Genomic DNA, 25,967 nt, shown 5'->3' on the forward strand with positions numbered 1-25,967 from the left:
ATGTACAGGTACAGTGAGGCAGCAAACTACCGGGTAAGGCCCATGATCAATGGGTGAGATGAACCAGGTCTGACAGTGTGTGGGGAGGCATGTCCCTTGGACACAAATAATATTTACAACATTTTGAAGCTCCTTTTATTCTCAACAAAGAGGTACTTTATATAGTTGATGCTGAACATCATTAATAATATTTAACACACCTGGCCAAAATAAAGTAGGGAAGGCAAAACACAGGAAAACCTTCCAGTTTTATTTACATAGTTTCAAAAAATAGACTAAGAAAACAGGATCCCCTCCTGCGAATCAGTGAATCCAGTCCTCTCCTATCACAGGCACATCCTTCCTACAAACCCTTTCACAAACCAGATACTCATCTGTTAGTTTTCTAGCTCCCATGATACTTTATTTTTTTCTGGTTAAGTTCTCCAAGACAAAACCAAAGTAGTCATAAGGTAGAATAGCTCTGGGTGCATGTCTGAGAAAAACAAGACAGGAATTCAGAACCAAACACAAAGTCATTACTAAAACGTATCTCTACAGCATGACATTGTTAGATTTTTCAGCACCCAAAGTGTGAAAATCACATGAATAAGGATCGTCCTGAGAATAAATTCCAGTATCCTTAATGTAGACAGAGAATATGTTCTCACATTCCACTGTTTAACTGATCTGTGATAGCTCCCTATGAATCTGTAAAACTCACAGATCTATATTAAAACACAGATAATATGTATGACTACTTTAATATTTCCCATCCAGTCCTTACTCAGGAATTCTAGATCTCTGCTCATGAAAACAATGGCTGAAGTACTGTTCTGTATAATTTGCTGACATCACATCTGGAAAAGATTTTAAAGCACTTATATCAATGAGAAGAACCCTTTTTTTTTACTTTTTGCAATTCTCACAATATTTCATGAGGCTTGTTTAACTGTGTAGGAGATGTCAAAACTGAAAAGAAATGTATATTAGCTTTGCAAAATTTTGCCAATAATGTATGCTGTAAGAATCTAAGAAATGTGACACAATGTTGTAATTAACACTGCTCGAAGGTGTTTATTGGAATAAATAAAAATTATAATAATGGCTAAAATCAATGAATGCTGACTTATGGCACTGTGGGATGAGGGCAGGTAGCTTTCTATTCAGGACATTTCTACTTTGATACTTTCTTCACAGATTACCTTGTTGATTTTGTATGCTTGATAGTGGGCTGTTTCATGGCTTTGTGGGTATCTGTGAAGCCCAAAGTCTGACACTAAGCATAACAAATCCCATTGCTTTTCAGTACTCAGTCCACAGCAATGTTTTCTATTAAAACTCTACCAAAAACTCTACCAAACCCTAACCTTAAACTCCTGGATGGAATAAACTCTACATTACTGTAAAAAGCCTATTCTGTTTTAATGTGAAACATCAAAATTATAAGTTTATGAAAACCAGATTTTTAAGGCCTGAAGGAACCACAGATCATTTCATAACTCTTTCACCTACCATGAAAAATAGGCTAGCAGTTTCATTCAGTTTTCTGTGGGCCCTGTTGTAGACTGTGTGTTCTACTGAAGCAGGACAGAGAACCCTCTACATCTCCTGGAGTTTGCAGTAACGGGTGTTCTGACTCCCTGCCAAAACATGCATCTCTTATTTCTAATGCAAGTTCGTCTGTCATCAATTCCAGTCACAGCTTCTCATGCTTTCTTTTCATGGACTGAAGCTATCTCTGCTACTTTCAGATACTCTACTGAAGAATATCCTTGTATTTTAGGAGACAATTTTCATCCCATAAAGTCTCATTTCATCATAAAGTGGTTGAATTCTCTTAAGTGTCACAACAAGAGGTTGTCTCCAGTTCTCACATACTTTAATGGGTTCTCTTTTGCATTCTTCTTTTTTTAAACATTCTTTAAAATAATGATGACACCAGAAGTAGTCAAAGTAATTCAGTGTTAGTCTGAAGTCAAGATGGCTTTTCTCTCCTATTTTCACACAGGCAAAAACTCTATTTGTCCTTGTGGCACAGTATGAAGATAACTCATGTTGAGCTACTTGTTCACTTTGACACCTAAATCTTTCCCAGATTTCCTTGTGCTTGCAATGACACAAGTCCTCTTGTTCTGCTTCCTTAGCCTCCATATTGCTTCTTTCATTTTGTCTGCACTGAAACCAAAAAGTTTCGGTTGATCCAAATTTTCCATAGGATTTGGGCTGCATTGTTTCACTTCAATGAATGTTTCTCCTCTAGTCTCTCTGTACCAAATCATCACATTATTACAAATGTGTGTGCCCTACTGCCAATAGGAACAAATATTTTTTCACCTCTCTGGAATTTGCCTCAGGTTCAGTTTTTCTCCAGTGAGACTGTTCCCAATCAGTAAAGCAGAGTGTAATAATGTGAAGACAGTTAAAACTAAAGAAAAATGAGCTCTTCCAAATGCTGGGACTGACTGAAATCCCAGCCAAAGGACTCTTTAATGAGGTTTGAGATTATAGAAAAAAAAATGGCTTATTGTATAAAGTTTACCTTTTTTCACTGGGTCAAGTACCTGAAATATCTTATGTTGAGTTTCAATGCCTTGAGTCTGTGAAACAGAATAGAAACATGAACAAATTATTAATATTATTAAGTTCCAAAAGATACAATGACAAAAAGAAGGTATTATCATCTTTATGATAAGGCACTTCATGGCTTGTTCAAGGAGTGTCCACCAGATTAGGACAGGGGAAGCTTGGTAAGGGTTCAGTAACTAGTGGGAAAACAGTTAACATGTAAAGATCAGGCTTTTCCTTTTTCTTTCTTTTTTTTTTTTTTTTTTTAAACCAGAAAGCAAGCTAGGCATTTGGTATTTGGCCTGATTTTCAAAAACTCAGAAAACTCATCAACTTGGTTCACTTTGCAAGCTGTTGGGTGCTCAACATTGTAAAAAATACTTGTTAAATTCCTTTTCGTGGAAGTAGGAACATAACATTAGACTCCACCATTTTCATCTAGGATTTTTAAGTGTTTGTCAACTACAATGAGGCTCACATTTTCCGAACAGTTATGTAGAATGCCGAACAGCAATAATGGAGAAGTCATGTTTTTAAAAAAGATTAGATCTTATACCAACTATTCTGACAATGACGCTTTAGTAGACTTAATCTCATGGTAATTGCTAGGCCAGCTAATGCAGAGTACTGAATCATACACTCTGAATGGTAGGAAGGGGCATGATGCAGCTTTACAGATATTGCCAGCACAAGTATTTCAGAGCTGGGGCTTGGTAATGACCCCAAGTTAATTAAAAAATTTATTGCCTGTTTCCCTAGAACGTCCTGCGACCTTTCCCTTTCTCTCCTCTTCACAGCACTCTACTGGACTGGAAAACTCCACAGAAAATGTTTTAATGGACTTGGTAAAAATCTTGTTCAATGAAACTAGAAGTGAAACAGGTCCAGCTGAGGGAGTGAAGTGTTAGTAGTTTCGGATACTGAAGAACAGCTGGTATAATCTCCAGCTCCAAGGCATATTCCTTGACAGAAAGATCTAAATGTATCAAAAAATATTTTCATGAGACATAATTTTACCATTTTTTCCTGCCCCAGACATGTTGGTGTTGATTCATAGATTAAACAGACAATAAAGAGCAATGGGCATTCTAGGTCAGCAGCTTTTGGTGACAAAATTTTTTGTCTAAAGTTACAGTAGTTGAATTAAGTTGTCATATATCAGTTTTCAGTCAGAAAAAAAGAGCACAACATGTTTCTACTGGGATGAAAAATACATTTTTGCTTTTATGACTTCTGTTCTTAGCAATGCTGTGAAAATGTTTTCCTGATGTTTTGGGTTTTTTTCTGCACAGAAAATAGTATGTAACCATTTTAATTCATGAGGGAATATTATAGTTACAAAATAAAAAAACCCCAAACTAGTTGCAAATAAACATGATCATCACAATGCCAGAAGGAACACATGCAAGCAAGCTGCTCAAGATTGAATTCCTTATGCTGTTCTGTACAGCAAATATTTATGAACCTGGACACAAACATATCATATTGACAAGGAACCTCACTTCCTGCTCAATATCGCTTGTTTATTTTTAGTCTGGGAACCTGGACAGCCATGCTTTCTCAGTAGTATTAATTGCCACTGCTCTGTTTTTCCGCTGTTGGGGCTTCTGAAAAGAAAGACTGGCATAAAATGCAAAAAGTTTGGGAAGTACTGTTCTACCTATCAAACCAATGAAACATTAATAAAGCAGCCAGCATTATGATGTTTATGTACATAAAAAGAATATCACCCATCACAATATTAATGTGACTTCTTTCCGGATGACAGTTTGCTTTCTCTAGGCAACAATAACAGTGTTCCTATTTTACACCTGGGGGTCATATAGTTTTCTAGGCTGAACATCAGCAAAGTGCCTTTGAGGGGTACATACAGCTCCAGCATGAATTTCTGTCAAAAACTCTACTGAACCTGTGATATTCCTTGCTATTCACCTTTTTCAAATGCCTTTAAAAACTTCCATTGAGAACAACCACAGAAATTTGGTAAGTCTTTTGATCTAATAACCTTAATTAGTCACTGAAGTAGATCCACTTGGGAAAAGAACAAAAGAAACTTCTTGCAGGAGTTGTGATGTACTGTTCTTTCAAACTCATTTGATAAACTGCTGTTATTTTCTTTCTTTACACAGCAACGGTATCACTCTGACGTGTTTTGCTCCTAGTATACACTCAGCAAAAGCACTTTAATTCATTGCATGAAAGATGTATCGATGCAATTCATACATTTTCATTGCATGAAAGATGCCTTTGTCTATGTTTCAGCACAGAAATTACACAACAGGACCTAGTGAAGCTCCACTTAACTAATAGTTTTGCAATGTGTGTTCATAGGTATTGGCAGGCATAGCCTTACAGAATCAGGCTCTTAGGTGGCCAAAGCTGTGTTCAATCCTGAACATGCTCATCCTCTCCTAAGACAGGCACATGATGGGACAGGCTCAGTACCCAGAGGGATCTCTGCTTGCAGAAGACTCCTCTTTATTAAATTAGTGACTAATTTCTAAAGTGCAGTCACTTTTAAAATGGAGAGGTTCGACTAATCACCTAACGCTGTGGTTTCACAGACTGCTGAGATCTCCTAAGGGCTTCCTGCTACTGAAGGAGAAAGTCTCTCTTCCTTTGTCCTTGGTCCAGCCTCTCCCACTCCAAACTCTGCCACTTTGGTCCCTGCTCCTAGCTAGTATTTTTCTCCATTGTTTAAACTGACTCTGATGCTCAAAAAAAAATAAAAATCCTGTGTGACCTGATTTAACTCATTACCCAGCAGAGAACCATGTCATTCTTTTTGCTGGGTTTCCTTCCTATCAGATTAGTGTGTTAAACCAGGTCACAGCAGGGGCTGAACATCAGAGGTATACAAGTGGAAGAAATACACAGCAAGGAATGTGGCAGGAGGAGACAAGGGAGGACAGAAAGTGATTGTTAAATGACTCATCACACCGTGTGAAAAGCCTGTTGGGATGAGGAATATGCTAATGCATTATTTAGTAGAGATCCTGAAGTAATTAAGCTTTAACAAATGCTCTTGTGTGGATCCTGTATACTCAAGTGTTTCTAGGAATGCACCCCTGCCGTTCTTGGCTCTTGGATGTTTCTTTTTTGTATATTACCAAGCCAGTCTACCAGTTTTAAAGACTAAACTAAAAGGACGAGAAACAATACCCTAACTTTCTCCAGTAGTCTTCTGTGTTTGTTTGGACTTCAGTTATCTAAAGCAGTGTTACACCCCTCCTGTTATTTTTCTGAGCTTGAAAGTCCCCTGAAATCACAATTATCCAACAGGGTTCCACATTTCTCATGTCATCTAGATAAATCTCATTGTATGGCCTTTAATCCCAGTCCCTGGGATGAACACCATGCACAGATGTTTTGTGATAAAGCAGTTATGAGAGTTATGTGGCAGCCTGCTCAATCTACAGCTTAGTCACACACATCAGGCAAACCTGCCTGCCTTGCTTTTATGTACCATTTATAGACCACACCGAAACAGTGCTTATGGACATCAGAAAAAAATGGAATCAATCCCACTGACTGGCATGGTGAGTGTTTAGACACAAACAAGGGTATTTTTAGCAAATGACGTGGAAAGGCTCAGAGTTTTAGATAAATTTTTCTCAAGTTGCCAGTCCTCAGAGCTGTCAGTCCCATCTCACACCCCCATGCACTGGCCAGCTAGATGAGAGAAGGTGGGGCAAAAAAGCGTGAAGGGCTGAGAAGTACTAAAAGGTCCAGGATACTTGGTGTTAACCAGAAAATGCTACTAACTTTAGGGTCCATTTACCATTGTCATTCTAAAGTTTTCAGGAATATTTTTTTTTTAAATCCAGCACCAGGAAATGTGCCCATGTGGATTTATCATTCACATATAAATAAACTCAATCCCAAAGGCAGCATTATAAGAACAAACAAGACAGAGAGTACATTAAGGAAAAAATATCTCAATACTCATCCCTCCCCTGCATACTTTGACCAACCCTCTGCTGCCAGTCCTTGTACCGTGCAAAAGAGATTTTTCATGCAACTATGGTTGACCTTCTGTAACAACATAGTCCTGGAAATACCATAGCATCAGTTGTGGAAATTCCTGCTTGGTTCTTTAGCACTGAACAGAATAGGGGAAGAACTTTCAAGCTGTGGATAAACATTAGAAGTCAATAGCACCCTCACAGCCCTTCCATCAGAACTACTACTCCCCGAGCGGGTTGGGTGAGTGGAAAGTCTGTCTGGACTTCACCTTCCCGAAATACAAAACCCAGTAGCTTTGCTTAAACTCTGGGTGACAGCGGGACTAAGTAGAACTGTAGGACTTTGCACAAACATGTGTGCTCCATGTAACTCCTCCAGGGACAAATGCCTCCAGGGAGGGACAGAGCACATGAAGCGATCTGTGGCAGCTTCCCTCACCACAAGTGCACTCACCAGAGCTTATCTGACTGCATCATGTTTCAAACTGTCATCTCTGAAACTAGATCTAAAACTCCAAATCACGCAATTTGTCAATCAGCCCAGTCATCTGAAATGCCTATCTGCATGTTTTGCAAAGTGTTACAGGGGCCACTTCAGTTGTACACACTCTTGGTACTAGTTTCCCCTTTTGTTGTTGGTTATTTACTGTATTTATGTCACAAACAGGAAGCAACAATTTACAGGAACTATTATTGTTGGCTAAAATTCATCCACAAGCTTTCTAAAAGTAATACACTCACAAAAGTCTGGTTTGCTTATCTACAGGAAATGTCTTAAGTAATATGGTAATCACAGGCACCAAAAAAATAAACACCAGGTAAACAAGGACAAAACCCATGTTTCAACCCATTCTTTTCCACAAAACATGTAAATACAGGTTTCAGGAAAATAAAATGTCTCATTGCCCTCCAGTGAAAGCACTTTCTTAAATCTGGGGCTACATTTGCCTATGAGCTTAGAAGTAGGCAATGGGGTAGTCTGATGCTGACAGCACTTAACAGCAGTGTGATGACTTGCCTGCATCCATGAGGGGAGAACACAACCCCTGAACACCCTGAACTGGGTATCTGCAAAGTATGGCTGACGCCAGTGCACATGGGCATCATACTTCTTGAGCTTAAAGCTGGCGCCCTCCTCCTGCTCACCCTGACCCTAGGTCTGCTTACTCAGCTGTACTGCAGAACCTGACTGGTAGAAAGCCACCTTCTTCTGGAACAAAAACACCACCTTCTGGACAATCTGGGTTAAGCTATAGGGAAAATTAATACTATTGCTCTGCGCTGTTCATTTGGACTGTATAGACTATTGATTTGTTAGTTACTATTCTGACTGACTTAATCCTAAGGTTCTTCAAAATGGAGCCTGTTAAACTCTGGTGATTCTTTCCCAGTGGAATTCAGGACAGAGATGTAAACAGACAAGAAAAAGTCACGGCATACCTTGGTGCATAGTTTTATCTGGTGTGCAACAAGGTCACAGGAGATCGGGTGTCAGAAGTTTGGCTGCTGTGAAAGATGAGAATTGTTTTGTTTAATTTCTGAATTTGGTGACTGCAAACAGTATTTTGCAATCTTCATTCCAACCATTAGCAGGTGTTTTCTGTAGTAGCCCTAGTTGTAGAGATATAAATGTGTTTTCCACATGCCTGTCTTCCAGATCCACATTTTAATTTTACAGACCTACATCTAACCTGCAAAAAGTGGGCATCATCATTTTAGAGAAAGCTTGGTTATTGAAAGAGATGTGATCTATCCAGATGGCACCTCCTGCTTCTACCTAGGTTTCTTTTAGTTCTGCTTCACACACCTTCTCACTCTCCTCCTAAATCCTCTCACATAACATCATTCTCTTTGTTCCCAGCAAGCCTTCTCCTAGTTCTCTGATAATGCATCAAGATCTTGTGTCTCTTTTTATTTCCTTGCAGTTCAGCATCAGTTGTGAAGCTCAGCTCTTGATTTCTATACTCTGGGCATAGTTTGATGAGATAGATCCAACCTTCTGGTTTCCCCAAAAAAGAAATGTACAAAAGTTTTATTCCCTAATAAATGACCATAGGGCCACAGCTCTTCATAACACATAAATGTCCACCTCTCACAAAGCACCTGCACAACTGATCTTGCAGTCACTCACAGTCAGCACTGGCACAGAAGGAGCTGATCATGTTTAACAGGTGTATTGTTTGGTCAGCGTACAGGTTCTTGCACTGCTATCAGTTACCCTGAACTTAGCCCCTTTGGCTAAATGGAATCAGACTGGCATCTTCCATGGTTAACGAAATTAGACTTACACAAAACCAATCAATATAACTTATATTTGGCTAGATTGCTCTGCAAAAGGTAAGGCTGAAAAAAAAGCATATTGATTTAAGTGATGCAGTAGACCAAGCTCTGTACCAACACAGTTTCATTTCTCCCCAGGTAGGCCACCTGGGGTAGATACAGAGCTCTACTTCTAGTGAACTGGCTATTAAGGCTTGGATACAAGATTTGTATGCAATCTTTTAAGGAGTGTTAAATCAAAGAGTGTGACAATTACAAGTCTAATTTTAGTAATATTTCTAACATTTACTTTGACAGTCTTTATGAGGTGCAGAAAACATGTAATAAATTATGGCATATCTGAATAGTTCTAAGTTACCTGGAATCCCAGTCTAACACATCAGAATTGAGGACCTTGGAGTTCACCCTGGCTTGCTGTTTCACCACTTTCTCATGTTCCTTCAGGCACAGATAATAATAACAAACACCACAAATTTAGTTTACTGCTTAAAGAAAGACATTATCAGTTTCATTATTGCTACAACCCTATAGAGTATATGCTTTGTCACAGGTGGATGAACTGAGGCAGGAGAAAAGCCTAGGGGGGACTTCCCTTACCTCCTTGTTATGAACACAGCAGTTCAAAAGAGCATCACAGAAATGCTGTCCTATTGACTCCAAGTCTTCACATTGAAATGGGTGCTTTGTCTGCAGCCTGCAGTATCAGTAGGAGCAAGACAGAAATAAAAATGTCAGTCATCCTGCTGACTGCTAGGTATCTGTGATATTTCAGGATTGTGGCTGACTGCAAACTGACATACCTTTCACTGACAGATGCTAGAAGGTCTATGACTGTCGGAATTTTATACAGATGATTACAGATCATTATTCTGCCTATATGAACACATCTATCCACTCAGAGGGGGTTAACTATAACTATAACCTATTACAAAATTTCCTAAAAATACAACTGGCTTTAGTTACTGCTTTTAATTTGCCATCTACTAATGTTGTTGTACATATGCAATAATGCTAGCGGTGGCCTGAAAGGTTCCTAGGTGAATGCCCTAGTTTTAGTGTTTTTTTCAACTCTTTTCTTAAATCATCATTCATGTCTACCCAATAAGACAGAACACCAACAAGGGGATGGTAGCTCAAGCTACCATTTTCCATGAAAAAACAAAAGTAAAGGTCTTGTTTGATGATTCCTACTACATAGCTACAGGGAATTGTCTCACCCAACTTAGAGCCACAGATAGAGGCTTCCAAAGTGTAGCTGTTGTTGATGCCCATCTTCCACATTACCACTCGACCTGTGCCTTTTTTGCTCTTTTGGACCCTGAAACAGCAGTCTGGGAATGAGAACTTAAAACAGGTACAGCATTACATTTTGAAGTAAATAGGAAGATGCAATAATTTAATTTTAACCCTGCATGTTTTTTTAAATCTTATGTACGAGGTAAACAATTGTGAGTTTTCACTCTACTTGAATATTGCATAACATAGTTCAGAGCATACTTTTATTACTGATATAATGGAGATATAGGTGAAATAAGAGGCCTTTGATTAAAAGCTTATTTTACTCTAAGGATTTCTGAGACGTCTGCAAATAATTTTTTATGTGGCTGTACTTACTGGTTCTGAATGATCCTATATAGAGAGCTGACCAGCTGAGTTACCATAAATCCTGTTATATACGAACATGCATATTTACTAAAAAGTTGGACCTACTCTTCTCTCATGAGTTAATAGACCAACAGTTTGATACATATGGATCTGGAGCTCACAACCACCTCATTATTGATATTGGAGGAAAACGGCATTAGCTGCAAGTATGCAATGACATCTAGTAGGTTAGGTTGTGTGTTGTTTTATTCCTGAGCCTTTGCAACCTCTCTGGTTCAAAAGAAGCTTATTGCAGTCAGATTTTGCTGGAAAATGACATATGTTAAAAGCCATCATTTCCTACTAAACCTTTTCTTTTTTTTCCCTGAACTATCTTACACAAACATGGTGATTTTGACACAATTTTCAAAATAAGTTTTCAAAAGGATTCAACCTGGAGAAACATTTTTCTTCTTTAGTTTCTTATTTGCTTACTTGTTTGTTTTTAATTCTACAATATTGTATTTTAAAACTGCATTTAATATAGGAGTACACAATATTTAATGTTAGTTTTTGACATTGTTAAAATAATGTTACTTTGATATTCCTTTTTTCTTCATTCTTTTAAAAAATCTTCAAAAAATGCTAACTTTATGTCCCAGTTCAGCAGGATACTCTTTGGAGTGCTGGAATTTCAAAGGAGTTAAAATTTCATATTTGTACCATTTCTAGTTTTAGCCAATTGAAGATTATTTTACTGGGTGAAGTGTGGTCTTTTAGTAAATGTGATACCTTAACAAAAAATTAGGGATCCCAGACAGTGCTTGAATTTTCAGGTGAGAACATTTCTAGCTAGACATTTGCTTACCTTATCTGGGCAGCTCTTGCTCAGCAGGAGTGGGAAGACACGTGGATGCATGTATGGTGCTTTTGCTTGCTGCTTTCTCTCACAACCATACATGAAGACATTTTGTTTCCTGTTGTGACCATGGATATCACAATACAGGAGAACATCATGTTCCCCCATCACTCTGTAATATGGATGACACAGACTTTATTAAAAGTGGTTTTTTTTCTCCACCTCAGAAACTAGTCTAATACATTACACTGAAGCTCATGTGTAACCTAAAGAACAAGAAATCAATAAAAGTTTTATATTCTGAGCTCTAAGTTAAACCTTTAGTGTGCTAGATGAAAGCCAAACTGCTCAGTTCCCTCCAGAATAAAACACTTGTTACTGCACAGAAATAAGATATGAGTGTACGCATCATTACCCTTTGTCCATGTGTTTGTTCTAACTCTCAGGCTCAGTTATATATATCCAGCTCTGTAGATGTATACATGAGCATGTTGTACAGCTGGAACCCACTATTCTTATCTGCTGCTCTTTCACTATTGTAGGTGTTGAATGCTATAAAATGCTGATGCTGTAAAATGTTGATGCTATAAAATTATGAGACTGAAGCATAAATGGCAGTGATTATTCTTTCCTTTATCAAACTGGAGACATCAATTTTTATGATGTGACAAGATTCTGCAATGTATTATTGCTTAATTAATTTTTTAAGGAAAATTTGCAGGTAGACACATTGGTATTTAGCAACCCACACCCGCACCACCCAATTCATGTCAAAGCAGAGCTCTACAGGGAAGATGCAATGGCACCACAGCTGTCACCTGGGGCTTTACTCTGGGCAGAAGTTGGAAATCCATGGTGGAATGAAGAAGGAAGCAGTAATAAACGTATCTGTCTCAGCTGACAGTAGCTGAATATGAGACTGAAGGTCAGTAGCACATCAGCAGACATAATTAGTATTAATTACAGGGCACTCACAAGTGCGGGCTGTCTCTATATAGTAAGACAGAGAGATGTTCTTTCATTTGAAAGAACACAGATCTTCTTAAAAATAGGCTGTAACTAGATGAAAAACATTAAATGTACTGACACTGGCTTTCTGCACAAAAATCTTGTTTGTATTAATTTGTTACAGAAGTTAAACCAGAGGGATTTAGTTTACTAGCTGAAGGTTTAGTTTAATACCTGAAGGTTTACTTTTAAATCCAGAGTACCAATGTGTCTGTGACTGGAAGTCTGCATAAGAAATCAAATATATTTGTAGCAAAACATAGAGCAAACTTGGCAATCTTGTCAAATAGACATCTGGGATCTATTCTGAACCCAGCTTCATTCTGGGACATGGTTGTATGCCAGAAAAGAAGAAAATGAAAGAAATAAGGAATTTGACAAGTAGATTTTGGCAGAGGATAGTGGGGAGAAATATGCTGAAAACATTTTGATGAAAACTCTTTTACTTTGGAGATACAAGTTATTACCAGAAATGGAGAAAGTATATTAAAGGAAAACCTGCACAATACTGAAGAAAAAAATAACCCACTCTGAAATGCAACTGAATGTAAACAAAATGGTCAGAAAGGGTTGGGTACAGGGCAAAGATGTAAACAATACTGCAACAGTAAGGGACACAGAGAAGTCACACTAACAAAGAGACAGTGGAAAGGAAAATCATCTATTCTAAAGGGAAAGAAAATGAGGTTACCTTTTGATCATGTTTCGGGTATACCAAATGGAAGGATAAAATTTTTTCATGTTAGATCCATATTTGCGGTTCAGGTCCTGACCAGTTAAAGAGCAGCGGTGATTTCCCACAGTCACACCATCTGGATTCAACATGGGTACCACTTTGAAGACAAAATTGTCCCGCAGGAGTTGAGCTTTGTCTGAATTACCAAGAATGTAATCCAGAAAGCCCTTCATTATCCAGGAACTGTTAGTTTCTCCCGGATGCACCCTTGCGGTTAGTATCACAGCCTTCTTCTTGGTGCCCTTGCCACTTCTGGGGGGGCTGGTGATAGTTAAAACACACACTGTGTTTCCTGCCAGTGAATGGCACAAGATGTGAATCTTGCAGAATTTGGACTTCACTGGATCTTTAGAGATGGCCACCAGGTACTCCTGCAGGTTGGAGTAGGTGTAAGGACAGCAGTGGGCAGAGTAGCAGGTGTCCTGGTCATGAGGGAACGGGAACGTCCAAGTGAGTGAGAAGTACTGACGTTTACCTTGGCCTGCATTGTTTTTGTAATACTTGATTTCATCTCCAGTCCTTCGCCAGCCAACCTTGTGTTTCTTAGCATCGGCTTCTGAGTATAACAGTGGCCACAAGCCACATTTATATAGACTGTTGTGCTTGGTAAAGTTGACAATAGTGAAGCGATATGGCATCCCTGCCTGCATATTGTTTACTTGGAAGTAGTACCACTGCGTGTGTCTGCTTGTGTAGAGGTCGGTGCGCAAGATCAGCTGGTACTCAAATTCATTGCTGTAGGCAGAAAGAAGACAAAGAGCTGTGATGCTGGTTAGCACTGTTGTATGATGCAGTGTCAAATAATGTGGAGTATCATGACAAAGCATCCCACAGAGAATCAGGTGGAAATCCGATTTACACTGTCATAAATCAAAGTCTACACAGCTGCCAGGAAAAGATGCCTAATCTCACCGAGTGTGTCAATAATGCAACTGCTGTCTTCTTTAGGACTTTTAATAACTAGGACTTCTAAAAACATTCTCCACATTATGCTTTAAAAGCAAGTGCTTAAGAAAAGGTGTTGAGTTTGTGTGGGTGATTATCACCTATAGAAAATATTCAGTGCTATGGAATGGGTATTACACCATTTCAGGTGAAGGCTATCTGAAACTACTCTTGAAGCTTACTCGACTAATGTAAAACAAGTTACAAACCCAGAGTAACACATCCTGCTCAGAAACTGATAGCAGGCTGCTGATAATAAGAATTCTGATAACTCCACCTTAATAAAAGAAAAAAAGATTAGACACTTACACTTTGACCACCTTCTGCAAATTCCCACTCTCAAACCGTGCTTCGCAGATCAGTGTGTTGTCCCCTTTCTGATGGACGATCTGCATCAGGGGTAGAGATCTCTCACTTCGGAATACATAAAGCAGGAGTTTTTGTTAGCTAGGGGAAGGAGCACAACAGATCTCTTTCATTTCAGTCTGAGTCATTTTAGAGAATGCCTGCATCCTTTTGAATATGTCTTCTAGAAACAGGCAACTTCATGGAGCTGAACTTCAAATCATATCTTAGGTAAGCATAAAAGAAATTATATGAAGATTTTGCAGATCATTCCCACTTAATCTTACAGATTTCAGCCAGCCTAAGATCTGACTCTGTCTTGGAGGTGCCTGTGTCTCTCTGCATGAGCAATGGACAATTCATACTCTGTACTTAGACAAAGCAACCGAGTTAGGTGGAAAGACTCTCCTCCTCCCAGCAGGTGTGGGGGTGGCCAAGGGGGGTCAGGGGGATTTGGGAAACACCCCCCCTCCCCAAATTGCCAAATCCCCAACCGCCCAGCTACTCACTGAGGGCGAGGCAGGAGCAGACCCACTGCAGCACCGCCATGGTCTCTGTGGGGACCTGGAGCGGGGTGAAGTGAAGGGGCATGGCAGGGGGGGACTGGGACTGGGGGGATCAGTGGGAGCGGGGAGGGGCACTGGGAGCTGGAGGAAGAGGAGCGGGGAACTGGGAGCTGCTGGTTTTAATGGAGCTGGTCCCACCCTGGGTCCACCCCAACCCCTGCTCTCCCCTGGGTGGGGGTCAAAGGGTTGGATAATGGTGGGGCTTCTGCAAGTGGGCGTGTGTCCTGGTTTAACCAGGATAGGGTTAAGTTTCCCCAGCAGTGGGGGGGGAAGCTCTAGCCGGGTTATTCAGATACCATGCGGACGTCACATCCTGGCAGGTCACATTTTCCTGGCTCGGAGCGCGGTGCACTCGTGGTTTTGTACATCGTGCTTCAAACTGCTGTATTTGGTAGCTATTTTGCTCTGTTCATTGCTATCACTATTACTGTTATTGTTATTGCTGTTGTTTGTTGTGTTGCTATTGCATTGTTGTATTAAACCTTTCCTTATTTCAGTCTTGGGGTTTTGTATTTCACTCCCTTTGTGGGGGAGGGGCAGCGGCCGCGTGGTCTCAGACCCCGGCAGGGGCTAAACCACCACAGTGTGTAAAGGTTGGGGCTTGTGTAAAGGCTTGTGCAAGCTTTGGGGCTGGGGGAAAGGCTTGTGCAACGTTTGGGACTTGTACAAACATGTGAGCAGAAGCACGTGCAAAGTTTGGAGCTTGTGCAAATGCTTGTGCAAAGTTTGGAGCCTGTGCAAAGGCCTGTGCAATGCTCAGACTTGTACAAAAGCACATGCCATGTTTGGGGCTCGTGCAAATGCAGGTGCAACACCTGGGACTTGTGCAAACCCCCATTTGCACAATTGCAGAGCCCTGGTGCATGTGCAAGAGCCCCAGGACGTGGAGGGACAGGGCTGCACTGAGGGGCACTGGGATGAACTGGGAGGCACTGGGAGTTTATTGGGTTATTAACAGCGTGTGTATTAACAGGGGGTCCCCGGGGGGGGACAGTCGGGGAAGGGGGTCCCAGGACCCTTAGGGGACATTGAGGGGCACCCAGGTCATACACCTGTCATCCCCTCCTGGAGAGGTCCTACCCAGCACACTGGGGGATACTGGGAGATACTGGGGGGGGGGAATGGGGGAACTGGGGGACATCCAGGGACACTCTGGGGACCCCCAGACCACCGTCTATGTCACCATACAGGGATCGCGGGACACTGGGAGGGGCCACAGGGACAGTGGGGGACCCCCAGGCCACCCTCTATGTCCCCATAGAAAGGTCCCAGGACACTGGGGGACACTGGCGGGGAACACAGGCGGACACTGGGTGATCCCCAGGGACACTGAGGGACCCCTCCACCCCCTGTCTCCATAGAGGGGTCCTAGGACACTTGGGGACACTGGATGACCCTGGGGGGGGGACACATGGGCACACTGTGTGACCCCCAGGGACACTTTGGGGATCCCCAGGCCACACTTTGTGTCCCCATAGAGGGGTCCTGGGACACTGGGAGACCCCCAGGCCACCCCCTGTCTCCATAGAAGGGGTCCCGTGACACTGCTGAGGGGACATGGGAACAGCGAGGGACCCCCAGGCCACCCCCCATCCCCATAGAGGGATCCGAGGAACACATGGGGACCTCTAAGTCGCATGGGGACACTGGTAGACCCCCAGGCCAACTCCTGTCCCCATAGAGGGGTCCCAGGACACTGGGAGACACTGGGGGACACACTGGGGGACCCCCAAGCAACCCCACATCCCCATAGAGAGGTCCTGGGACACTTGGGAACACTGTGCAGGGGGGGACATGGGGACAGCGGAGAACCCCCAGGCCAACCCCTGTCCCCAGAGAAAGGTCCCGGAACACTGGGGGGTGACATGGGGACAGTGGGGGACCCCCAGGCCACCCCCTGTCCCCAGCATCAGGTCCCAGGTCACCGGGCAGACTGGGGGCACTGTGCCACCACCTGGGGTCCTGATGGCAAAAAGCACTATGCTGACAGGATCGTTTCACTTGTGAGTTGTGCTTAGGTATCAACTCAGATAATGTGGTTTCATATAGCAAGAATTATACTTTTTAACCAGTTAACAAGCACAGGAAGGACTTTACCATGTTTGAACTCCTCTCCCATTACCGCTGGCATTGATGCAGATCCCTTGAGTGTAGAGTTCTGCTGTAGAGAGCCTGGGGCAAGGATCCCCATTACACGGTACCGGTCTGAGGGGTTCACCTGGGATGGTAAAACAACTGTGCTTAGCATCAACTTAGGTTAGAAAAACGTTTAAAGGCTTCTGAATTCAATGTTTACACACCCTAGGGTCCTATAGTGGTAAATTAAGATTGCTGTCTTTGGGTTGTGTCAGCAATACAGGATTTGGCCATTCCCTAGATAAGAAAAGCCAGAAACCATCCATCTTAAACTCTGCCATGTAATTCAGGGTAGGATTCAATGTTGCCTACATAAATCTTATATGAAGAACTACCTCTAGAAGTGTTACTTCTTTCTGCAAATTAAAATAAACAATAGCTCTTACCATTTTGAAAAAAAAAGAAGAACTTGTTGAGAGGCCCCTAACTCGACAGGGACTGTGGCACTTAGGGCTTCAGAAAGGCATTCCCTGGGACTTGATGGATGGACTCCCGACTCAAAAATTAGAACGACTTGTGCAGAACTGGCAGATGTTGCCGCACAAGGTCTCCAGGTCCTTGAGGAGGATGGCGAGGTCCGTCGCCTCCTGCCCGGCCTGGAGGACAACTCGCAGGTGGCACACCTCCACCCCCGTGCAGTATACTTGGAAAGCCAAAGATGCTCATGGAAAAGAGCACAAAATTAATACAAGGTGGATTATTCCATCTTTCCAATTATAACCCACTTTCAGTTCTCAAAATGAACCGAGAATGCTTTTCTTTCTTCTTGCAGGTAAGACCCCATGGAGAACAATATCCTGAGCCACGACGGGAGATCCTTATGTAAATTTAAATTCTTGTATAGTATTGATGTTCATTGTCTTATTAATATTTTTAGGATGTATTGTCTATCATCGCAGAAACTGCTCTGGGTGACCGTTCTCCTCTCCCTCAGCTCCTGGGGAGGCTTTGGCTCTCCTAAGTGCTAACCGAGAATGGTGGGTCAGCCATTTGAGTACAGTCCATAATGGGACGAGATTCTGGACTGAGGATGCTGATCCCTGGCAACTCCATTTTCCTGGAAAAGGTATTTATTGCCTTAACTGGACAAAAGAGAGAGGAGTGCGAGTCGGGGAGAGTGTTTGGGAATGGGCTTTATCCCCAGGCTTTGATTGTTATGACCCCTGTTGCAGACCCTGTGACTGTTCTAAATACCAAGGGAAGTGAAACCGAACACATGTAAAACTCACAATAGTTGGGTAAAATGTTCATACCAAGAACCTACAGTGGAAGGTTGTCAAGCAGTAATGCGAGATCGGTTCTTTGATGTGCTGTTTGGAAATTGTCTGCATGCCAATAGTACAGATAAAACCCATATAGTGCAGGTGTTTCAGTGGGCCTGCCACCTGGAACCCCAATGAAGTGATTAGCGGTGCTCGAGAACCTATTTATAATTTGAATCGCATTATTCAATTACAAGATGTTTTAGAAATTATCACCAATGAGACCGCTCGTGCCTGGATCTATTAGCAGACCAGGCCACGCAAATGCAAACTGCAATATTCCAACATCGTATGGTTCTCGATTACCTGTTAGCTGAAGAAGGGGGTGTTTGTGGTAAATTAAATGATTCAAACTGTTGTTTAAAAATTGATGACAATGGTCAGGTGGTCAAACAAATAACTTCTGGGATTAGGAAACTAGCCCATGTCCCTGTTCAGACCTGGAAAGGTTGGGAATTCGATCCCTTCTCATGGCTTCCAGGTGCTCCGTGGGTTAAACATATTTTATGTTATGTGGCTTGGCTATGGTAGTGTTTTTACCTTGTTTGATTCCATGCTTCATACAACTGATTCAAAGCGTTGTATCAAACATGCAATTTGTCTCTACCGCTTCGCCCGATGGCATTAAACAGATTCGTGCCATATGTAAAAAGGCACCATCTATCATACAGGTTGTATAAATGCATGTGTTCTTTACAATGGCCACCACTCCAGTCACAGGGTGGTATAACAACCCACTACCTTATTGGGGATAAGCATAGCAGTGTACTACCCATGAAGACGAAATGAAAGTACCCAGGTCTAAATTACACGTGCACTCTGGGCTGGGAGTGTGGAAATAGATTTTCCTGCTCCGTAGGCAGGCCCAAGCTCCAGCAAGCCAGACCACCATCTTCAGCTCCACAACTGACAACAGCCTTTTGATACTTAATTCTGTGACGGTTACTCTGGTAGCTCTTGTTATGCTTTCGCTTGTGATATGTATGTGTTGGTCTTGTAAGTGTCCATGTAACTCGTTTCATAGTCGTACTTGTTTTTGTGGACAACCACCTTCTCCCCGCAATCCCCAAGGGCTGGGAGCATGTCTTTAGGCCCAGCCTGGGACACATTTTAGTTAAACACGTTAGGTTAAAATACTGTTAATTGATACTGTTATTGTTACCTTTGTTATATGTTAGGTTAGACTATTGTTAATTGATACTGTTACTTTTATTATATGTTTGTTTAGAGTATTGTTAATCATTGTTAGTATTAATGTTGTTTTATTTGTTGCATGGTTTGGTCTTATTACTGTTTTTGCCATGTACTATTCTCTGCTTTATTCAATTAATTCAACATGTTGTAACAAATATGCAATTTATGGCCACCTCATCACTTGACAATGTTAAAATATATCCATGTGGTGTACCAGCCAAAACCTTCAATTGTGAGAATTGTATGGACAGATTTTTTCCCTGTTTTCTTTTGCTATATGATTTTGTCATGTTAATGTTTCTTCTCCTTGCTATATATTGTTTCATATTTTATATAATTGATTACAACTTCATTGGATGAATTCATATTCTATACAATTGATTATTATGTCATTGGATGAATTATAAAATGCTCTTTTCTGGCCTTTTCTAAACAGCTCTCCTTTCCTAAAGCCACCATGGGTCCTAAAGCAATCTTTGAGCCACGGGGTGGTGTGAGAGACTGAAATGTCCTATGACTGCCTCAAAGCTTGCTTGTGTCTGTGCAAACCTCCAAGAGAAGCTGCTGCGGCCTGTGAATTGGTCTGGGGGATGTTGCCCAGAGAAGCGGGAGTGTATTGAAGGATGCACCCCCCCACTTCTTTGCGGTTGCATTGTCCGGACTCTTTAGACAAGCCTCAAAGGGGCAGACGTGTGCTGAGTTGCCCCATCCTGTAGCCGTTTGTGGCCCTATTGTGTAGGCCAGACCCCATACATGCATAGCTAATGAACTGACAAGAGGCAAAGGTTCTTGCCCTGAAGCCAGATGCAACAAAACCTGTTGGACCAGAGAAAAAAAAACTAAAGGTGAGCAGATATGTTAATCAGCAGATACGATGAACTTAAAAAGGCAGCAGAAAATTTTCTCAGTGTGCATCTACCATTGAAGCTTGATTCGTGTGCACCTACCCCTGAAGAACTGAAGACTGAGGACCAACGGGACGTCGCTGGATCCATGGTGGTGACTATTCTTGCAGCCCTATCCTGCATCCTTGCTTTATTTCTGCCTTTTCCTTCCATTCTGTCCTATCGCTACCCCTCTTCACTTCTTTAATAATAAAAAACCTGTTTTGGGTATACAGCATTTGACCTCGTTTGTGTCTTAATCTCGCTCTTGGGATTGTATCGAAACCTCCCCCGACATTGGATCAGGACACTTGTTCACAAGAGCAGAAGCCAAAGCTTTTGACTAGAGTGGACATGTTCTTGCTACCAGCATTGTCCAGGAAACCCCACCAAGAAATCCCAGCAGGTTGCAGTAAATGCCATGTCCTAGAGCAGATACACTGGAGTTAGCCTGCAGTCTTTCCATACCCAAGGATATTCCTTCAAATTTGCAGCATCAACTTCCCAATCTATAGAATACTCAGTACACTTCAGCCTCAAAGTCAGTTGTTATTGCAGTGCAATGAGGCCAAAATTGTTGGTCCTTAACAGTGATGAGAGAAAGAACCATTACCACACCACTTCCCAAAATACTGCTACTCTGAAATTTGCCTACACTGCTACAGCTACTGCTTCACTCCAACCTCCCTTAAGAAAAAAATTCTGCCATTCTTCTAGCACTTGCTCTAGCCACATGCACAAACAATACTTTCTTATTCCTTACAGATCAAGCTTTTATACTTGGCTTTTTTATCACCTGTAGTCAGGTTCCTGAAAAGCAGTTAAGCACCTTGTCTTGTAGGCACTCCCCTCTTCTCCCCACTCTACCCCATAGACAGACCTTGAATCTAAACTAAAAAACCAGGTTTTTGTTTGAAAACTGTAATTTAAACGGCTATCCAAAGCTGAAGTACTTCTAATGGTCTTATTATTTCAGCATGAGGTGCCTCTGAAAAGCTTAAAGATTATGAACAATCATCTTACGTTTTGCCCACAGTTTAACTGCACAGAGCGTGAGCTGGAAGTTCTCTTCATTTGGCACCAGATGTAGCATTTCATTGGTAACTCTAAGAAAAAAGTTGAAGTACAGAAGTTCCTAGTAACAGGTACAGGTCTGTTTTATGCTATGATGGATCAATAGCTTACAATTTGTCGTTCAAATCTATGAAAACAAGTGTGGATTACTTGCTTTGTAGTACGTTAAAAATTACAGATTACACACAACATTCAGTATCCCTTCAGGTAACTGGTGCCCTCAACAGCTTTGTCACAGTTTATAGACTATTGCCAACCATTTTTAATATGGCCTTTCTAGAAGATTCTGAAAGCCAGGTTTCTTTCGACAGCCAGGAACAATTCAACCAGTCCCTGCTAAATAATGAGCAAGTTAGGCTTCAGGTATTTTAAATATCTTTATTTTTTTTTATGAACTACCACACATTCTTCTCTACCAAGTGCTCTGCCTATTCATCTGAAGCAGTCTCTGTGGCAAACTGGAACAGTGCACACACCCTGATCCAAGAAACACGAAATACAGGTCTATCTAAACACACAACTCCTTGAAACATCTAAATTTAAGCCCACTCGCCACCTCCTCAGATCTCAAGTACACAGGAGATCAGTTTATGCACCTTGTACAGAACCTGGAGTTGTCTAATGTGCATTCTATACCAATTTCAGTAACACTTTCTTTTTAAAGATGTGTAAATATGCTCACCATTTAAGCTCCGTATACATCTTGTATCCAGGCTTCTCAGATGCCAGTCATCTCTGAGACCAAGATTATCAGAAACAGTTTGCACAGACAGTCTTGTAAACACCAGATCCATCTTAAAGAGGAAAAAAAGTGTCAGCTGCACTGTTTGCAAACGGCACACTAGTAGGGGACAGTTAGTCAAGTCTAAAAAAGAGTGGTTAACATCTGTATTTAGAACTATGTGACTACAGATACATCTCCCAAGAGATTTATTTGCCAAAAAACTCAAGAAAATTGCTAGAAGTTCCATATTTTATTTACAAAGCCTTCATTATATCCCCCCCTCTTTTTAAGCTATGGAAAGGAAGGGGGTTTTAGGTTGAAAAAGATTACTCTAAACTTAGAACTTCTATTAAAAGGGAACTTAAAATTGATCATAGAATTATGACGTAAGTTCAACCACCTCAGCTGTACTTCAGCAAAGGAGAGAGCATTTTCTCTATGCAGTAAGCCCTCTTGATCCTGAAGCATCTGGTTCGTAGTACAGTCTGAGGCAAGAAAGTTATTCTGTGAATGTCTGCACCAGGCAAAGGCCAGAAGGTGGTCACGGAACAAGTGTCTTCATGCGAGTGACACCAAGCAGTAACTTGCTTAGGTACTACAGCACGCAGGTCTCCATTCACTGTGTAAGAGGCAGTCAAGATACAAGGATTTCTGCAGCTGACAAACCCAGGCAGGAGTCACATGAGTACTTCTACTTGTCATTTTCCAGATTGCTTGTCTCATGACCACTTCATTTTTGATTTGCAACAAAGCATTTAGTCTGCTGATGTGATTCACACAGTGACTACACCATACCCATCCCTCTGTAGAAAGCCAGCTTGTCAGAGCTGGGAGGAGTTAGCAAGGACACTGCCTCTACTCCCACTCTGCACAGTCCTTGTGAGATAAGTGCTGTTCAAGCACACTACCCTGCTCTACAGCACAGGTTTAGAAAGAGGCGGCCCTGACGTTCCCAGGCCTGCCAGGCTTCCTGGGGGCTTATTTTCCTATCAGCTCCCATTTTACTGCAGCGTCTTCTCCTGGGATATGCTGTGGTCAGGCTGTTTAATTACAGTTTCCTAAGTACACTCTAAGGTACCAATAACCTTGTAAAATAGCATGGTCACAGGTCCCTGGAGAAGTTATCCTATTCCAAAGGAAGAAAAAAATATTTCTCACTTAAAGAAAAAAAGCAAAACGCTTACCTCAACGCCATCAAACTCAAACTTGACAACTGGTACATAACCATCTTCAACTGCCTGTAAAGGAGCGGATGACTCTGTAAGAAAATATTTTTTGTTACTTTCATGTTCTTCCTAAACTGTGATAAACTACAGAATTTACACTGCTGAACTACTTAGTATACAGACTGAGTTGTTTCCGAACCAAAAAAATTGTTAGTAAGCTGCAAGCAGTATGGCACTAATATGGTACTAATACTGGCTTTAAAAAGTTACTTAGCCAAGAGATTGAGAGGCTGATCCTGTGTTGTAATGAACCAACAGTGCACAATGAGCCATCAGTGTCAGTGCTGGTAAGGCACTTACCTTGGCAGTGAGGAAGAAAAGGAAGAGATTTCTGTAGCTCTCCTTCTACTGGTTAACATCCAGAGAAATCTAAAAAGTTCTGTCCACATCGGACAGTGCGCACTAGCCTTCCTTATTTTGATTTTCTACAATGCCTGAGGGGCTGTCGGATACCTTATGGGACAGTTTTCAGTGTTGTAGACCTCCTGTTAGAACTGTGCACAGCCCACTGAGAGTCTGTTCTCAGGTGACAGTCATTCCAGCAAAGGCTCATTCGCTGTGCACATGAAGTCTTTCAAAATGTCTGCACGAGGAAGACCAGGCTAAGAGAAACACTTCTCAGGAGCTCAGTTTCACACACAAGGTGTGCAATACATCACCCGAGGGTGATTTTACAAAGCAGTTTTATACGTTCACAGCGCAGCCCCTATTAACTCTATGTAAAGCTGACAGCGTGCGTCCCTTCCGCAACGTCTCAGGCTGAGTGGGCAGAGAGGAACATGACCAGGGGAGAATGAACTAGAGGTTCTAAAGTACATCCAGAGGGACAGCACGGCAAAGGCGCTGACAGAGCCTTTCCACATCACCTTCAACTGCCTTAGTTTCCAGGCTGCCCCTTCCTTTCCTGCATGCCATTACCTTATTTCCAAGCCCCTCACTAGACCTAAGATTAAAGCAAGGCTCCTAGGGACAACCTTGCTTTCTGATACAGCTGACTCATTCTCAAACCACGGGCAGGGGAGAAGTGTACCACAAAGATTCTGATGTGATGTACAGTCACTGGGAAAGGAACCAAAAGCTTGACTTCTCATGCTGCAGGAAACAGTATTTTAGAAGGTGCTCAGAAACAATTGCTTTTTAAATTTTGGCTTGTAAGACATCCACTACCAATATGAGTCTTACCATGAATATTCTTTTTGTAGAAGTTGCACAATTATCAAGGAGAGAGCTCAGTCGCTCTTAGTTTTTTTTATTTTCTCCTGACGTTTTGGTTTTTCAAAGAATGACTGAAAAGATCTTTCTACATGTCTAGGAGCAACAGAAACAGCATCTCTGTCAGCACCTGCAAAGAGACTCCATTTCTTCTGTTATTGTTGGAAGTCACTTTCAAACATCAGAACTATCACCAGACAATGAAAATTCTACCTTTAGTGTGTACTCCGAGCCAGTAAGATCCAAATGTAAATATTTTGCCACCAACATTTGCTACTGCTGAAGGGGGAAGATTCTGTGGGTAGAAGAGTTTACTTTAGAAGATAAGATACACATTGATCTATGTGCAAGTTCAGGCAGCAGAGTTTTTTAGAAAGACTACAACACCCTCCATAAACAATGTCTTCTCACTCCCTACTGAGTCGTTAGTCTAATAGACTGCTACTGTTTTTCTGAAGTGAGTGCTTGCAACTCAAAAAAAAAAGTAACAGTAGCAGTCCTTTCATTAATTTACAGAAATTAAGACCCATTATTAGTCTTCCCCACAGCAGACACATGTAAATTAACACAATCTAAGAGCTATACAAAGGGCAAGTCTAGTGTAACCATTTCAAACTAGATTGGGAGCTGTAGGCTGTTTGGGGCACCATTAGTGCCATTGACCATCTAACTCACCTTTGTTAACTGCTGCAAGTCAACTGATAGAGCCACTGCACACATTTATTCAGTGCCCCAAAGACTTCAAGATCTTGGTCTGAAGTATCTTTTATACCTTATTTCAATGGCAGTTACTACAGCTCTACTCAAGAAGAAAAGTTAAAGGTTGAACTTCAACATAAATCCTAGTAGTATGGCCTCTGAAAGAAATAAAAAGGCTTCAGCTGTTTTGATTAGAACATATAAAAAATCATTCCCTTGCTCTCACCAAGTTCTGAAATCCATTCATTGACTAAGTGATTCAGATTACCAAGAACAACCAGCCTGTAAAGAAAACTCATAAGTTTGCCCTAAAAACCCAAGAGGTTAACAAATTTGACAGTCTTCTTATACCTGTGATTCAGTTCTTCCCCATCTTTCAATATCCCAGATTTGATATTTCAATATCCCAGATATCCCCCTTCAGTTTACAGGTTTCCAAATCAATGTCTGTTCTTTTACCCAGCATTAATATAAATGAGAAAAAAATTGTCCTGCTTATGATTTTTAGATAACTTGATCTAACTTGTAAGTCACAACTACTTTTTCAAAAATATCTGTGGATGTAAGAAAAGATCTAAGTTGCTGCCATCTTAATACAACTTATTTGCATTGCTCTGGACAGTTAGAACTGATCACCAGGAAATGAAAAGGTTTGAAATCCACCAAGGGTGACACTACATACAGCAGAAGTTTTGGACACATTTCAGTTTCGTATCAGTTT

The 25,967-nt window shown here is 41.4% G+C and overlaps 1 protein-coding gene across 1 annotated transcript; it reads right to left on the minus strand.

Annotated features, from left to right (window-relative positions):
• Positions 1 to 1,556: 1,556 nt before the first annotated feature.
• LOC141944159 (cytosolic carboxypeptidase 3-like) lies at positions 1,557 to 22,179 on the minus strand. The gene is given in 14 exon segments (XM_074870263.1): positions 1,557 to 1,618; positions 2,522 to 2,579; positions 3,762 to 3,831; positions 7,933 to 8,002; positions 8,005 to 8,018; positions 9,151 to 9,230; positions 9,390 to 9,457; positions 9,460 to 9,486; positions 10,010 to 10,136; positions 11,245 to 11,407; positions 12,935 to 13,714; positions 14,234 to 14,338; positions 16,933 to 17,053; positions 22,068 to 22,179. Coding segments are annotated over 14 exon segments (1,857 nt in total).
• Between the last annotated feature and the right edge of the window lie 3,788 nt (positions 22,180 to 25,967).

The sequence above is a fragment of the Strix uralensis genome, chromosome 5 (assembly GCF_047716275.1).
Source record: "Strix uralensis isolate ZFMK-TIS-50842 chromosome 5, bStrUra1, whole genome shotgun sequence".
NCBI classification, from domain to species: domain Eukaryota; kingdom Metazoa; phylum Chordata; class Aves; order Strigiformes; family Strigidae; genus Strix; species Strix uralensis.